Source organism: Python bivittatus, unplaced genomic scaffold, assembly GCF_059951505.1.
Source record: "Python bivittatus isolate LINGU-HERP-01145 unplaced genomic scaffold, Pbiv_v1 ctg000020_np1212, whole genome shotgun sequence".
Taxonomy (NCBI): Eukaryota; Metazoa; Chordata; class Lepidosauria; order Squamata; family Pythonidae; genus Python; species Python bivittatus.
The window spans coordinates 25960549-25973205 of NW_028277030.1; the positions used below are offsets into that span (position 1 = coordinate 25960549).

General features: G+C 40.1%; 1 protein-coding gene across 5 annotated transcripts in view; it reads left to right on the forward strand.

The window, feature by feature from the left end:
• The window catches only part of ROCK2 (Rho associated coiled-coil containing protein kinase 2), a 99319-nt gene that overhangs the window by 82756 nt on the left and 3906 nt on the right, over positions 1-12657 (forward strand). For 4 of the 5 annotated variants that reach the window (XM_088136055.1, XM_088136048.1, XM_088136038.1 and 1 more), the window contains 3 exons: positions 3767-4028; positions 4598-4826; positions 12235-12369. In XM_088136055.1, coding sequence (XP_087992181.1) covers positions 3767-4028; positions 4598-4826; positions 12235-12369 — 626 coding nt within the window. The remainder of the gene's footprint in view (positions 1-3766; positions 4029-4597; positions 4827-12234; positions 12370-12657) is intronic. The other variant, XM_088136043.1, reaches the window with a different exon arrangement.

Below are 12657 nucleotides of genomic sequence, written 5' to 3' on the forward strand. Positions count from 1 at the left end.
TTAGTCTGTTTTCCAAAAACCAACTCATTGGGCGAAAATCCTGTGGACTCATGCGGGGCGTCCCGGTAAGCGGCCAAACAAAAGGGGAGGAGCTTATCCCAACTGCCTTTATTATCATGGATAAGACTCCGCAACATCTTTCCCAACGTTTGTACGTAATGCTCTGAAATATTGACAGATTGATGGTGCGCCAAAATGGGAGTTCGTTGCACTCCCGCTAATTTACACATACGTTCCACCAACTGACTCATAAAGTTTGTCCCCTGATCCGATATTAACCTCTTGGGCCAGCCATACGTAAGGGCAAGCTCCATTAACGCATTAGCTACCCTCTCGGCCGTAATGCTACTTAAAGCAACTGCCATAGGATACCTAGACACAATATCCACCGCTATTAACACATATTGCTTTCCAGAAGAAGTTCTACTCACGGGACCGAGTATATCCACTGCCCATTCTTGCAGGACCCCATCCTCCAAGGCAGGAATAGGGTGCAACCTCACCCTGGTCTTGTCCTGGGGGTACCCATTAAACTGACATGTGTCACACGACTGGCAATAAGCTTTTATCCCTTTTGCCATATCTGGCCAATAGAACTCCCTTTGCACTTTTGCTAAAGTTTTCTTAAACCCTAAATGTCCCGCCAATGGAGTATCATGGGCTACCAACAAAATATGTTCCCGGAATCTCCTAGGGACTACCAGCTGCCTTAAAGGGTCCCAACCTACATCATTACCCTTTTCCACAGGTTCCCTATAAAGCAGCCCTTTATCCCACAAAAATCTCACCAGGTTATTTTCAGAAATAACTTCCCCTAGGTCAGCCTTTCCCCAGCATACCTGCAACGTTTCACATTGCAACACTGCCTCTTTAAACTCCCATTTATCCCAAAGTTCCGCTTCACCTCCCCCTCCCTTTTACTGGGGGTTGTTCTGATTCCCTTTCTGGCTTTTCGCCTTGCGAGCCTTAGACCTAGTAGTCACCATCCTCACAGAGGCTTTATATTCCAGATCAGCCCCGATGATGAATTGTACATCATCACCTCTATGAACCAAACAGCACAGCGTTCTGTCCCACCCCTGATGCTCAACACGCACCTTCACCAATCTTTTAACCCTTGGCTTGGCCTCATATGGCACGATTTCAATGTACCCAACCAACTCATGGAGAATTTTCTTTAACCAATCCTCATGTAAGGAGCTAACATCAGCCCCTGAATCTGCCAGGGCCCTTATCTTGTACCTCCCATCCAAGGTTACCTCCCCACAGCGATGTCCTCTTACCCATTCCCTCTGCTCTCTTGAGGAGATATCCTTATATGTTAACAATGGTTTTCTCCCGCCTACCTCCTTTTTCCCATTGGATCGGTTTCTTCCCTCCCCTGGCCACGGTGCATGACAACCCACTCGCTTAATGGGTAATTTTGGGGCGTCATCTGAGCTGGAGGAGCTGTATCCCTCACCCCAACTCGAAGACCCGCTGTCATCTGTGTGCAAGATCACCCTCTGCTGCGCCAGCTTATCATCCAGCCGCAACTTGCAGTCCCTTTTCATGTGGCCTTCCTCACCACACCAGTAGCATGTTGGTTTAGCCATTGCTGGTTTAGCAAAACCCAACCTTTGGGGCTTAAATGCACCGCTCTCCTTGCGCTCCTTCTCCTCTCCTTTTCCTCTTCCTTCTCCGTTCTGCTTGTAGTACCAGCTACTTTTGGGTGGCCAACCTTTCTCAGTCACTCTCACCCTTCTCCGTTCATATTGAGGCTCCTGGGCTTTCCATTTGACCAACCGGTCAGCAAACTTAGCAATCTCTGAGGCGTCTTCCACATTCCTAGCGAGCACCAGTTTCATCACTTCCTCTGGTAAATACGAAAGAAACTTTTCCTTCAACATGAGGTGTCTTGCCTCCTCCACAGAACGGACTTCCGCCTTGCTAAATAATTGTCTTAGCAGCCTGTCCAGTCTGTTTACAAACTCCACCCAAGACTCACCGGGTCTCCTCTCTTCCGCCTTCCATTCCTTCCTCACCTGGTCCTCTGTCTTTCCAAATATTCTCAAAGCCAGTTTCTTGAAGGCTAGAAAATCACGGGCCTGCTCAATCAGCACTTCAGAAAGTAATTGTAGCAGCTTTCCCGATGCCACACTTCACAGGTGTTTCATCCTCTTGCAATCTGGTATATCATAATCGAGACACAAGACTTCAAATACTCTGAAGTACATGTTAATGTCTTGATCGTCCTGATACACGGGGAACTTGGGTTGGAACTTGGGTTTCTGCGTAACTCCCATTTCCAGATTTAACACTCTACCTCTCCCCGTTATCGACCGTCTTTTCACTCCCCTGTCCTCCTCCAGGTCTTCATTTCTTTCCTCCCTGGGGTCCACTCCTCCCGTGGGTTTCTTTTCTTCCTCCATTGTGAGGGGTTTATTCTGCCTTACCAGCTTCTCGCTGACCACGATATTCTCCATCTGCTTCTCCAACTCCTTCTCAACGTTTATTTCCTCCCTTTGCAGAAGCCGCATTAACAACAACTCGTGCTTCTTATCCTTTTTACGTGCCATTCTTCTTGCACAAACCAGGTTTATCCCACCGCTACCACCATGTGACAACCTCCCCTGGGGCTGGTACATCTCTCTCTGGGTCCTTTCCGTTCCTCGTTGTGTGCAATGCCAAAAACAACTCAAGAAACAAGTAAATACTTTCCAAAATGAGGCTCTTTACTCACTGCTCAAAAAAAGGATTGAATACAAAAAATTTAAGCTGCAAATTAAAACTTGCTCAATGAAAGCAAACAGTCCCATAGAAGTAAAAAGCAGATAGATAAGTCCTTTTCCGCCTGAGCAGCCTCACGTGAAGTCACAGGAATGAGATTAAGGCTTGAGATCCACAGCTTCCTTGAGGAAAGTGGATTCCACAGATCAACAAAGATACAAAGCCAATGTCTTCTTCCAAAGCTCCCTCCATCCTCCTTCTATAGCTCTAGGGCTTATCTTAAGTACTCTTTCCAGGCTGGCCTCCACCCCTCTTCACAGGTGACAACAATTAAGGATACTGCTTTGATTTTAATTAACAAAGGTTTCAATAGTTACAAATCAACATACAACTGGGGTTTCTCCATGAGATCTTATCTGGTTACAACAATTTATAGCTTACTAACATCTAAAGCCTGTCTTCTTTCTCCCCGGTGATAAAAACCTCATTCCCATTACTTCAAAGTGGAATCAGGAAGTTTCTCCATCTACTAATTTGGACAAGGAAACACACATAAAAACAGGTTAGTTCCCACAATCCCGGACCTCCGTCACAACCTGTTCAAAAACTTTTAACCAAGTATAATGTAGACAAAGATGAGATGTCATGTTTATTAGACAAACATGAAATAAAAACATTGAGAGACAGTTGTTTCTTAAGAGATTTTCTTCTCCAAAAGTCATGGAAGGAAAAAAGTGGAGAAAACATTCTCTCTCTGAATTTTTACAGGTGTTTTCGTGAGGCTTCACATCTCTTATTGAGAACTTTATTTTTTCTTCAGTAGAAATAAGTTATTTTATATTCACGTTATAAAAATTATAATCATATACATGCCATTAATTTAGGTGGTGAAGATCAATGTTTTCCCATATTAATAATAGGAAAAATCATCTTGCTAAGAATTACTGTGGGGAGGAGGAATCTTTAAGAGGCATTTGAAACCTTTTCATAATTGTTCTTTTGTCATTAGAAATATGTTTTCTTTGTCAAGTATTACTGACTTTTTTCCAAATTCCAGATCCTATATGATAATGAAGGAGAAAGTAAAAAAGAACAAGAATTTCCTGCAGAGTCGTCAGGGGAAAAGTCAAATTATATTTGCCACAAGGGACATGAGTTTATACCTACCCTTTATCATTTTCCAACCAACTGTGAAGCTTGCATGAAGCCTTTGTGGAATATGTTCAAACCTCCTCCTGCTCTTGAATGTCGCCGTTGCCATATCAAATGCCATAAAGACCACATGGATAAAAAAGAAGAAATAATAGCACCTTGCAAAGGTAACTTTAAAATAAGTAAAATAAAGTGATTGCAAGTTAGTCCATGGAAAAACTTCAGAGTCCATAGTTAGATTAAGATTTCTTAAGATTAATCAAAAGTGGCACAGAGGAGGAATGTGCAGGTTTTCAAATTTTGCAGAATTCTACACCAGAGACGCAGAAGAACCAAGGAAATCCCCTAATTAGGTCACATCATTCGGCCATAAAACGAGAGATTTTAGACAGAATGCCCTCTCTATTGGCATTAGAGTGTGTAATAGAATTTAGATGGCCTGTCTTGATTATGCTTGGCTGAATTGTTCCAAAAGCTAATGCTATGAAAAATCTTGCTAAAATTCTGCCTGCTAATTTCAGCTGGAAAGTTACGCATCAGCTTAAATTACTGTCTCTTTCAGCTTGGCTAGTTTTGATTGGATAAAAATGCTGTTTAATATATAATTTAATGTGTTAGTTGTTTTTTTATTGAAACATATATTGTTTCAAAATAAGAAGATCTGGTTTCTCTTCAAATACAGTGGATTGAACTAATGTGATTCTGTGATAAACTACTTGTTTTTAATATATTTCAGTGAATTATGATATTTCAACTGCAAAGAATCTTCTACTGTTAGCCAATTCTACAGAGGAACAGCAAAAATGGGTGAGCCGCCTAGGGAAAAAAATTCCCAAAAAGCCTCCAGCACCAGATCCTTTTGCACGATCTTCACCAGGAACTTCCACGAAGGTCCAGCCAAGCCAGTCTGTCAGGCGGCCAAGGAAACAGCTTCCACCAAATGAAAAAGAAGGCTTTCCTCCAAGGTAAAAAGTTGCATAAAGAAAATTGTGATGACTATTGTACAGTGATAACTTTTTAGAACACTGTCCTGGGCACTTGAGGTAGTCATGCTAAGTATTTCTTTGATGAGATGTATCCCGCTGTGAAAGTATTCTTCTACTGCCACTATTCCAGGATACATAGTTAGTCTCTTATGGCTTTGGGTTGGGATCTCAGGGACCATGGATCCTTTGCTTTTCCTATCCTGTCTCTGAGGGCACGAAAAGCTATTGATTTACACAGCTTTCCTTTACAGTAAGATAATTCGATTTAGAAGGTAAAGCTTATGTCTCAAGAAATTATGTGGAGTACATATATTCTAGATGTGCATTTGTACTAAAATAGGATCCAGGGCTATCTGCATGATGCCTTCTTTTACTTTTGAGTCAGAGGAGGGAGTTTTGTGATGTAGGCAAGAAGGCATACATTAAAATCTATCCATAGCAATGGAATGCCATGTTAATGATTATGCTAGGAAAGTTTTTCTAAGGTTGGCAGAAGAATCAGTTTTATTAGCAAAAACCAGGTTGCTTAATTGGACCCTGCGGTGTACAGGTAAATAGGGCTGCACAGTCGATGTGCAATATCTGAAAGGCCTTTGGAGCATGGGAGTGCAAATATGGCACCTGCCTGCAACAATTGAAAACAGCTGCATGTTCTCTAAGACCACGCAGCAGCTGCCCTACAGCCAAACTGGTTTACAATTTGCTTTGGCTTGTTTATTCCTGTTGGATAGGCCACCAGTTCTTCCTCAGGTTTTCACTTCAGGGTAATAGTGAAGAATAAATTGCCAATGGCATTTCACCCGTCTTATGAAGGCATGAGTAGATCTGTAGAACCTGATAGGAAATATTGGACCATTTTCATTTGTTAAAAATTTATCAACACATCATATGTTTTGGGTTCCACTACTTCATCGCAGTTTTATTTTATTTTTTAGTACTGACCCTGTCCTTCGAATTATTCTTCACTGAATTGTGTTTTTTCTGTACTATATTGTTTTATTAATATATCAACAGTAAGTAATAGGGAATTATGGTTGAAGTACAGATGCATGTTAAGTGAGAACTAACTGTGAGAATTTGGCCATAAAGCCTAAATGACAATATTTTTGAAATATATTTGTATAATAATTAGCTCAATAGTTTATGTAAAATATCAAGCAATTTTTAAATGTCTTAAATTTATACATTATCATGCTGCTGTTACCTGTAATGGTCTATGCTCTATTACAGATCTGTAATATAAAACCAAAATATTGTCATTTAACAACAAATCAGTTTTGAGTATGTTTAATGGCGTGAAAAGCATTTTGTGTGCATTTCATGCTTTGCCATGTTTTTTTTTAATTGTTGCATATAAATTATTATTGCAGAACCATAGATAATTCCTCTTGATATCAGGAAAAGACCATTTTTAAAAAAAAAAAATGGAGTAAATGTTCTAGTTTAATCCAGAGAAAGCTATACTTTTAAATCCCTTTGAAATTGCACAGTGGCTTTAAGTGCTACAATTGTTTTCTTGATCACGAACTTTTAGTTTTTCTTAAACTATTAATGCTAAGATCAGTATTCTCCAACTAGTCCTCATTAAAGTTTCAAACAGGAAGTAGAGGTGTGTAAAATCAATCCAGGAACAGAAAGTTCCAGAGAAGTCTGGAAAGTTCCATTTCCCCCTGGACCATGCTATATCTTCTCCTGGATCATGCCATTTTACAGTCAATTTGACTGAAACAGAGCTGGTTTCACCCGCAAAAAGATTTTCAAGGTATTATTCAGTATTTCTTCATCCTGAGGGGAAAAAAAGTCAGGTCAGTGTGTTTGCATGTAAAATAGTAAACATTCCACGTTAAGACCTTAAGTTGGTTCCAGTGTGTCCCCAGCAAGAACACTGGACAGTCTTTCTGCATCTCCAGAAAGCATCTCTGTGGAAGCCAATTGTTTTGCTTCACTGCAGAGTCCTTTGATTTGAGGATTGGGGAGCCCCTTTGAATATCCCACTCTGTGGTATTTTGAGCTGGTATGCCTCTCCACAGGTCCAACTTTAGCTCCTTAGTCAGGGAGCTCAGCTTAAACCAGACTGGAGTGGTTAAATCTATACGCTTGGCAGTTGAGCAGCAGACTCCCTCCAGTCTTTGGGTTATGTTGCAACCTCTGCCCAGACTGTCCTAGCATCTGCAGTGTCTGGAGCCTAGATGTACACTGAGTATGGTCAAGTAGCACGCCTTCTACCAGGGAGTAGGAAAAGGATTTGGTCCCTGCTTTTTTCTCTCAGGTAATCTTTCTTCAGTCTGAACCAAACCAAAGTCTAGGACTTAACACATTGAAGGAGTGAGTGTCAATCCTGTCATTAGTTTTCTCAAGGTCAAGGGATCGTTGAGCTTCTCAGTCTGCTGAAACTCCACGGGGCTTTCATCTAGTGCCAAATCCCTGCTTTCTCAGCTGTTTGAATCCAGCGATTTTCACATTCCTAACCTGAAAGGTGGTTTCCCTAAAACCTGTAATTTCTACCAGATGTGCATCAGAAGTAGCCCCCTGTTGGTTAGAGAAAAAACTGTAAGTTTTCTATGAACAATACACCTTACAGTTAATTTAGTCTTTCACAGAGCATGGGATCTGTATTTGCCCTCCTTTTATCCTCACACAGTTATTCGTCTGGAGAAAACTCACGTTTGCAGAGTAGTCAAGGTCTGCCTCAACCTGAGAACCTATGTTGGTTAGATTATTTCTTGCTTCATAGCAGTAAATCTCTTTAGGTCACAAGTATTTTCTAGTCTCCTAAGGTCACAAGGACAGTCACCTGATGATCCTGGCCTGCATTTCCCAGTCCTCTGAGGCTCAGTCTCATTTTAGGCATCTTAGACTCCCCAGACCATCTTAGGCAATATGTGGCAACATCAGTTGGCCAGTCCATTAATGCTCCCCTGAGCAACACAGGCAAAGCAGCTGCACAAGTCTCCATTTCTTCCTTTTTGAGACAAGCTTAAAAATATGGACTCTGCCAAAACTTTCTTTATCAGAAAGGTCATGTACCTTAATTCTGAGAGATTAAAAATATAGTTCCCACTCAGTGAGGATCAATTCTGGTAAATCCCCGCTATGTTATATTAGAAAAATGAAATATTAGACTTACCATGAAGGCCCTTTTCCTGCAATGGATGACGGTATCAGGCTCTCCTTCCTCATTCAGTATATGTTTTTCCCTGCTTTTCTCTATGTGGGGCTTCTGATTTTGCTTGCTAGTCCCCTAAACTGTCTGGGAAATTGCCCTCTTCCTCCCGCTCAGCTGTGGCTGGCAGAGTGAGTGGGCGGGGAACTCAGCTGTGGATCCTCTTCTCCATTAGAGGAAAAGAAACTTCATGGAAAGTCCAGTATTCCATTTCTGGTCAACATGCCATTTGATTTTTAAAAATAAATGTACTTACTAAATACCTAGGATGCTTAAAAATCAGAGGATAGCTAGGGCTAATTCTGGAAAAATTCCAGAAACAAAAAGTGTGTATCATATAACGATCTGCTGAAAGAGAGAACTGACAGTTAGAGTGAGGAAATAGTAAAGAAGTGAACTAAAACCCAGCAGGTGATAGAAGCTGGATGGATAATGCCAATATAACCAAATTTTGGGGAGAGTAGACAGATTTATTAGCTGTAAAAAGGAACTGGAATGTTCATAGTATTTAAATATAATGCTGCTAGAATTTCAGAGAAGTTTACATTGCCTGTAACTTCAGAACATGTTTGTTTTACATGTAGATTTAACATGGCCATATAAAGTTATGGGAATGTTGGTGGGCAAGCCACAATGTTACCTGAGAACTGAGGTATACAGCTATATTCAGCTAATTGAACAATATTTGTTTTAGAGTTGAGTACCATATTACTGAGAGCAGGACCCAGTTTATGTATATCACTTATTTCAGTGTTAAATTAAAGCAGGTTGCACGATGCTAGCAATAAATGTGCTTTCTGTGTAACTTAAAATTAATATTAAAACAATTCAACTGACATGACTGGTTTGTATTTAATAGTGTTCCTCTTCTGTCACATTCAGTTTTTTTATTTGACAGCAACTTAAGTGGTTGCACCTAACACTTCGCATCAGAGGGCACACTGCCCACAGTGTATCCCGTGGCCCACCCTCATAGGATAAACCTAACTTATATCTGGCTCTCCGGGTAACTGAGATAGCAAACTGCCACCGCAGTGCGTGTGCAAGTGTATGTATGCACAAATATAGAATAATGTGCATGTAGTGTTACACAATTGATACATGGTATGCATACATCTTTATAAATGATATCGACTGCAAATTAAATATCAAGGGTTTTGGGGAGACATATGTTTCTTATTAAGGAAATAGGCTTAGATGTTTAGCTTGTTCCTTCATAGATTAATATGATAAACAGGAATGCAACCTACTCAAACTTTGGACAAAAAGATATTTTTATATTGCTGTAATGGAGATGTTCTTTCATTTTGACAGCCAAATGTATTTTGGTTTACAATTACAGCAGTGAAACTTACAAAGACTGCTGACCCATTTTGACGGTACGGCTCTAATGGTTTAGCAAAATTTTAAAATCTTTTGATTAATAATCAGATCGTTTTGATTAACTAATCAGCATCTGAAGAAGCAAAAACAAAAGCCACATATTTCCTTATAAAAGACAGAAAGGGCAGGCTTTAGTTTTGAAGAGGATGAGATATCTCTTGGAGACTTCATTGCTAGGTTTGCAGAGTCAGGTCATCATGGATGCCCTTGATCCTTGAATAAATTCTTCTGATTTACCAAGATGCACTTGAATTCTCCTTTGTGAACTCTCCATCAAAATCTCAAGAGAGGTTCTTCGGTCTTATTCAGCTCTAGAGCAGACAGAAGTGTGCGTTCATTTTGTTCTGCTTCTCTCTGATGCCCCATATACAGTCGTGTGAAAAAGACAGTACACTCGCCTTTGAGTTCTATGGTTTTACTTATCAGGACATAATAAAAATCATCTGGTCCTTAGCAGTTCTCAAAAGTAGGTAAATACAACCTCAGATGAACAACAACACATGACATAGTATACCATGTCATCATTTATTTTACAAAAAGAAAGCCAAAATGGAGAAGCCATGTGTGAAAAACTAAGTACGCCTTATGATTCAATAGCTTGTAGAACCACCTTTAGCAGCAATAACTTGAAGTAATCATTTTCTGTATGACTTTATCAGTCTCTCACATTGTTGTGGAGGAATTTTGGCCCACTCTTTACAACATTGCTTCAGTTCATTGAGGTTTGCAGGCATTTGTTTATGCACAGCTCTCTTGAGGCCCACCACAACATTTCAATCGGGTTGAGGTCTGGACTTTGATTGGGCCATTGCAACACCTTGATTCTTTTCTTTTTCAGCCATTCTGTTGTAGATTTGCTGGTGTGCTTGGGATCATTGCCCTGTTGCATGACCCAATGTCGGCCAAGCTTTAGCTGTCGGACAGATGGCCTCACATTGGACTCTAGAATACTTTGGTATACAGAGGAGTTCACGGTCAACTCAATGACTGCAAGGTGCCCAGGTCCTGTGGCTGCAAAAGAAGCCCAAATCATCACCCTTCCACCACCGTGCTTGACGGGTGGTATGAGGTGTTTGTGCTGATATGCTGTGTTTGGTTTTCACCAAATGCGGCATTGTGCGTTCTGGCCAAACACCTCCACTTTGGTCTCATCTGTCCAAAGGACAGTGTTCCAGAAGTCTTGTGATTTGTTCAGATGCAACTCTGCAAACCCAAGCTGTGCTGCCATGTCCTTTTTAGAGAAGGAGGCTTTCTCCTGGCCACCCTTCCAAACAAACCATACTTGTTCAGTCTTTTTCTAATTGTACTGTCATGAACTTTAACATTTCACATGCTAATTGAGGCCTGTAGAGTCTGAGATGTAGCTCTTGGATTTTTTGCAATTTCTCTGAGCATTGCGTGGTCTGACCTTGGGGTGAATTTGCTGGGACATCCATTCCTGGGAAGGTTGGCAACTGTCTTGAATGTTTTCCACTTGTGAATTATCTTCCTCGCTGTAGAATGATGGACTTTAAATTGTTTGGAAATGGCCTTATAACCCTTCCCAGATTGATGGGCAGCAACAATTGCTTCTCTAAGATCATTGCTGATGTCTTTACTCTTGGGCATTGTGTTAACACACATCTCAATGCTCAAGACCAGCAAACTCCTAAAACTTTGGCTTTTATAGAGGTAGTCACACTTGCTGATGATCAATTGATCAAGGGCATTTGATTAGCAGCACCTGGCTGCTACTTAGCCTCTTCATACCTATGGAAGCAGTAAGGGTGTACTTAGTTTTTCACACATGGCTTCTCCATTTTGGCTTTCTTATTATAAAATAAATGATGACATGGTGTAATATGTCATGTGTTGTTGTTCGTCTGAGGTTGTATTTACCTATTTTTGAGAACTGCTAAGGACTAGATGATTTTTATTATGCCCTGATACGTAAAGCCATAGAACGCAAAGAGGGTGCACTTTCTTTTTCACACGACTGTAATTTGAGATGCCACCCAGTGATGCCACAGTGGAGACTAGGGACAGAGATAACGTTTATCCAACTGAGCTGTACTCCAGGAAGAAAAACTGTGAGTTGTTCTATATGAGCAGAGAAAATTTGAAGGACAGACAGGAGCAACTGAACTTCAGATTCACTTAGCTAGAGATAAACCATTTAGTGAGAAAATATGCAAGCCTAACATGAAACCCACATAGTTGCTTTAACCACACAAAACTCATCAGTTTTTTACTGCTTCTAGGTTTTCTTTTGACATGTCAAATTGCAATAAGTCTACATTTGCAGAATAAGGTAATTCAGTATGAAGTACATAAACTTACTTGCATGTGCTTCATAACTTAGAATGTGACGCAATGGAGATAAATGCACATGTTGTTAAATTATATTTTTCTGTCAAACTTTTGTCTATAAGTGGTAGTGTCTGTCTAAAGTTTTATGACTAGGAAGTTGTTAGAACGTTCCAAGGAAACTGCTGCTTTTTTCTTATTTCTTCCTCCTTGGAAAATTTCTGAAGCACTGACAAAATGCTTTCAGAAATAGGGTGAGGTGACTCTGTAAGATTTATGAGTGCCACTGCTTCAGCATTCCAGTTTGTAGCCAGACAATAAATGAAAACCCTGGATCATCTGTAGTGAGAAGCATCCGTGCATATGTTTGCACACTTTATGAGACATACTTCGTTATCCAGGAGTCAGTTTTAGGAATGCATACAAGACTTGTGCATATGATTCTTAGATTTTGTGTCACAAATAATAATGCATGCGCAAGAAAAACAATGTTTCAGTAGTTATGATATTCCGAATTGTTTTTAACTTGGCTCATAATAAAACCTCGTTTTCCAGATTGATTGATATGGCATGTAGAGACTGGGATTGGTCATTTGAGGATATTGATTTTGATATTGATTTTAATATTGATGATGCTGAGGACGATCTTGATGATAGCGATGATGATAACAATGTGTTTGTTCTAAAGAGGTAAATGGATGAATATCTATAGGATAATGGATTGGTTTTCTTACAGCATGCATTTTCGATTTTTCCCAGTAGAGGTTTATGTGCTGGCTTAAAATCTAAATAATAATAATAATAATAATTTGATCCACGCATGATTTTTTATTGCCTTGAAATTGTAATATCAAAATGCCTTATATTTACACATGCTTCTTACATGTGTGACTTTTCATGTATGGCTGCCTTTCTGCAAATCCATTTTTGAACATTCAGAACTATTCCTTGTTCTGTCACATGTTGCTACAAGCTCAT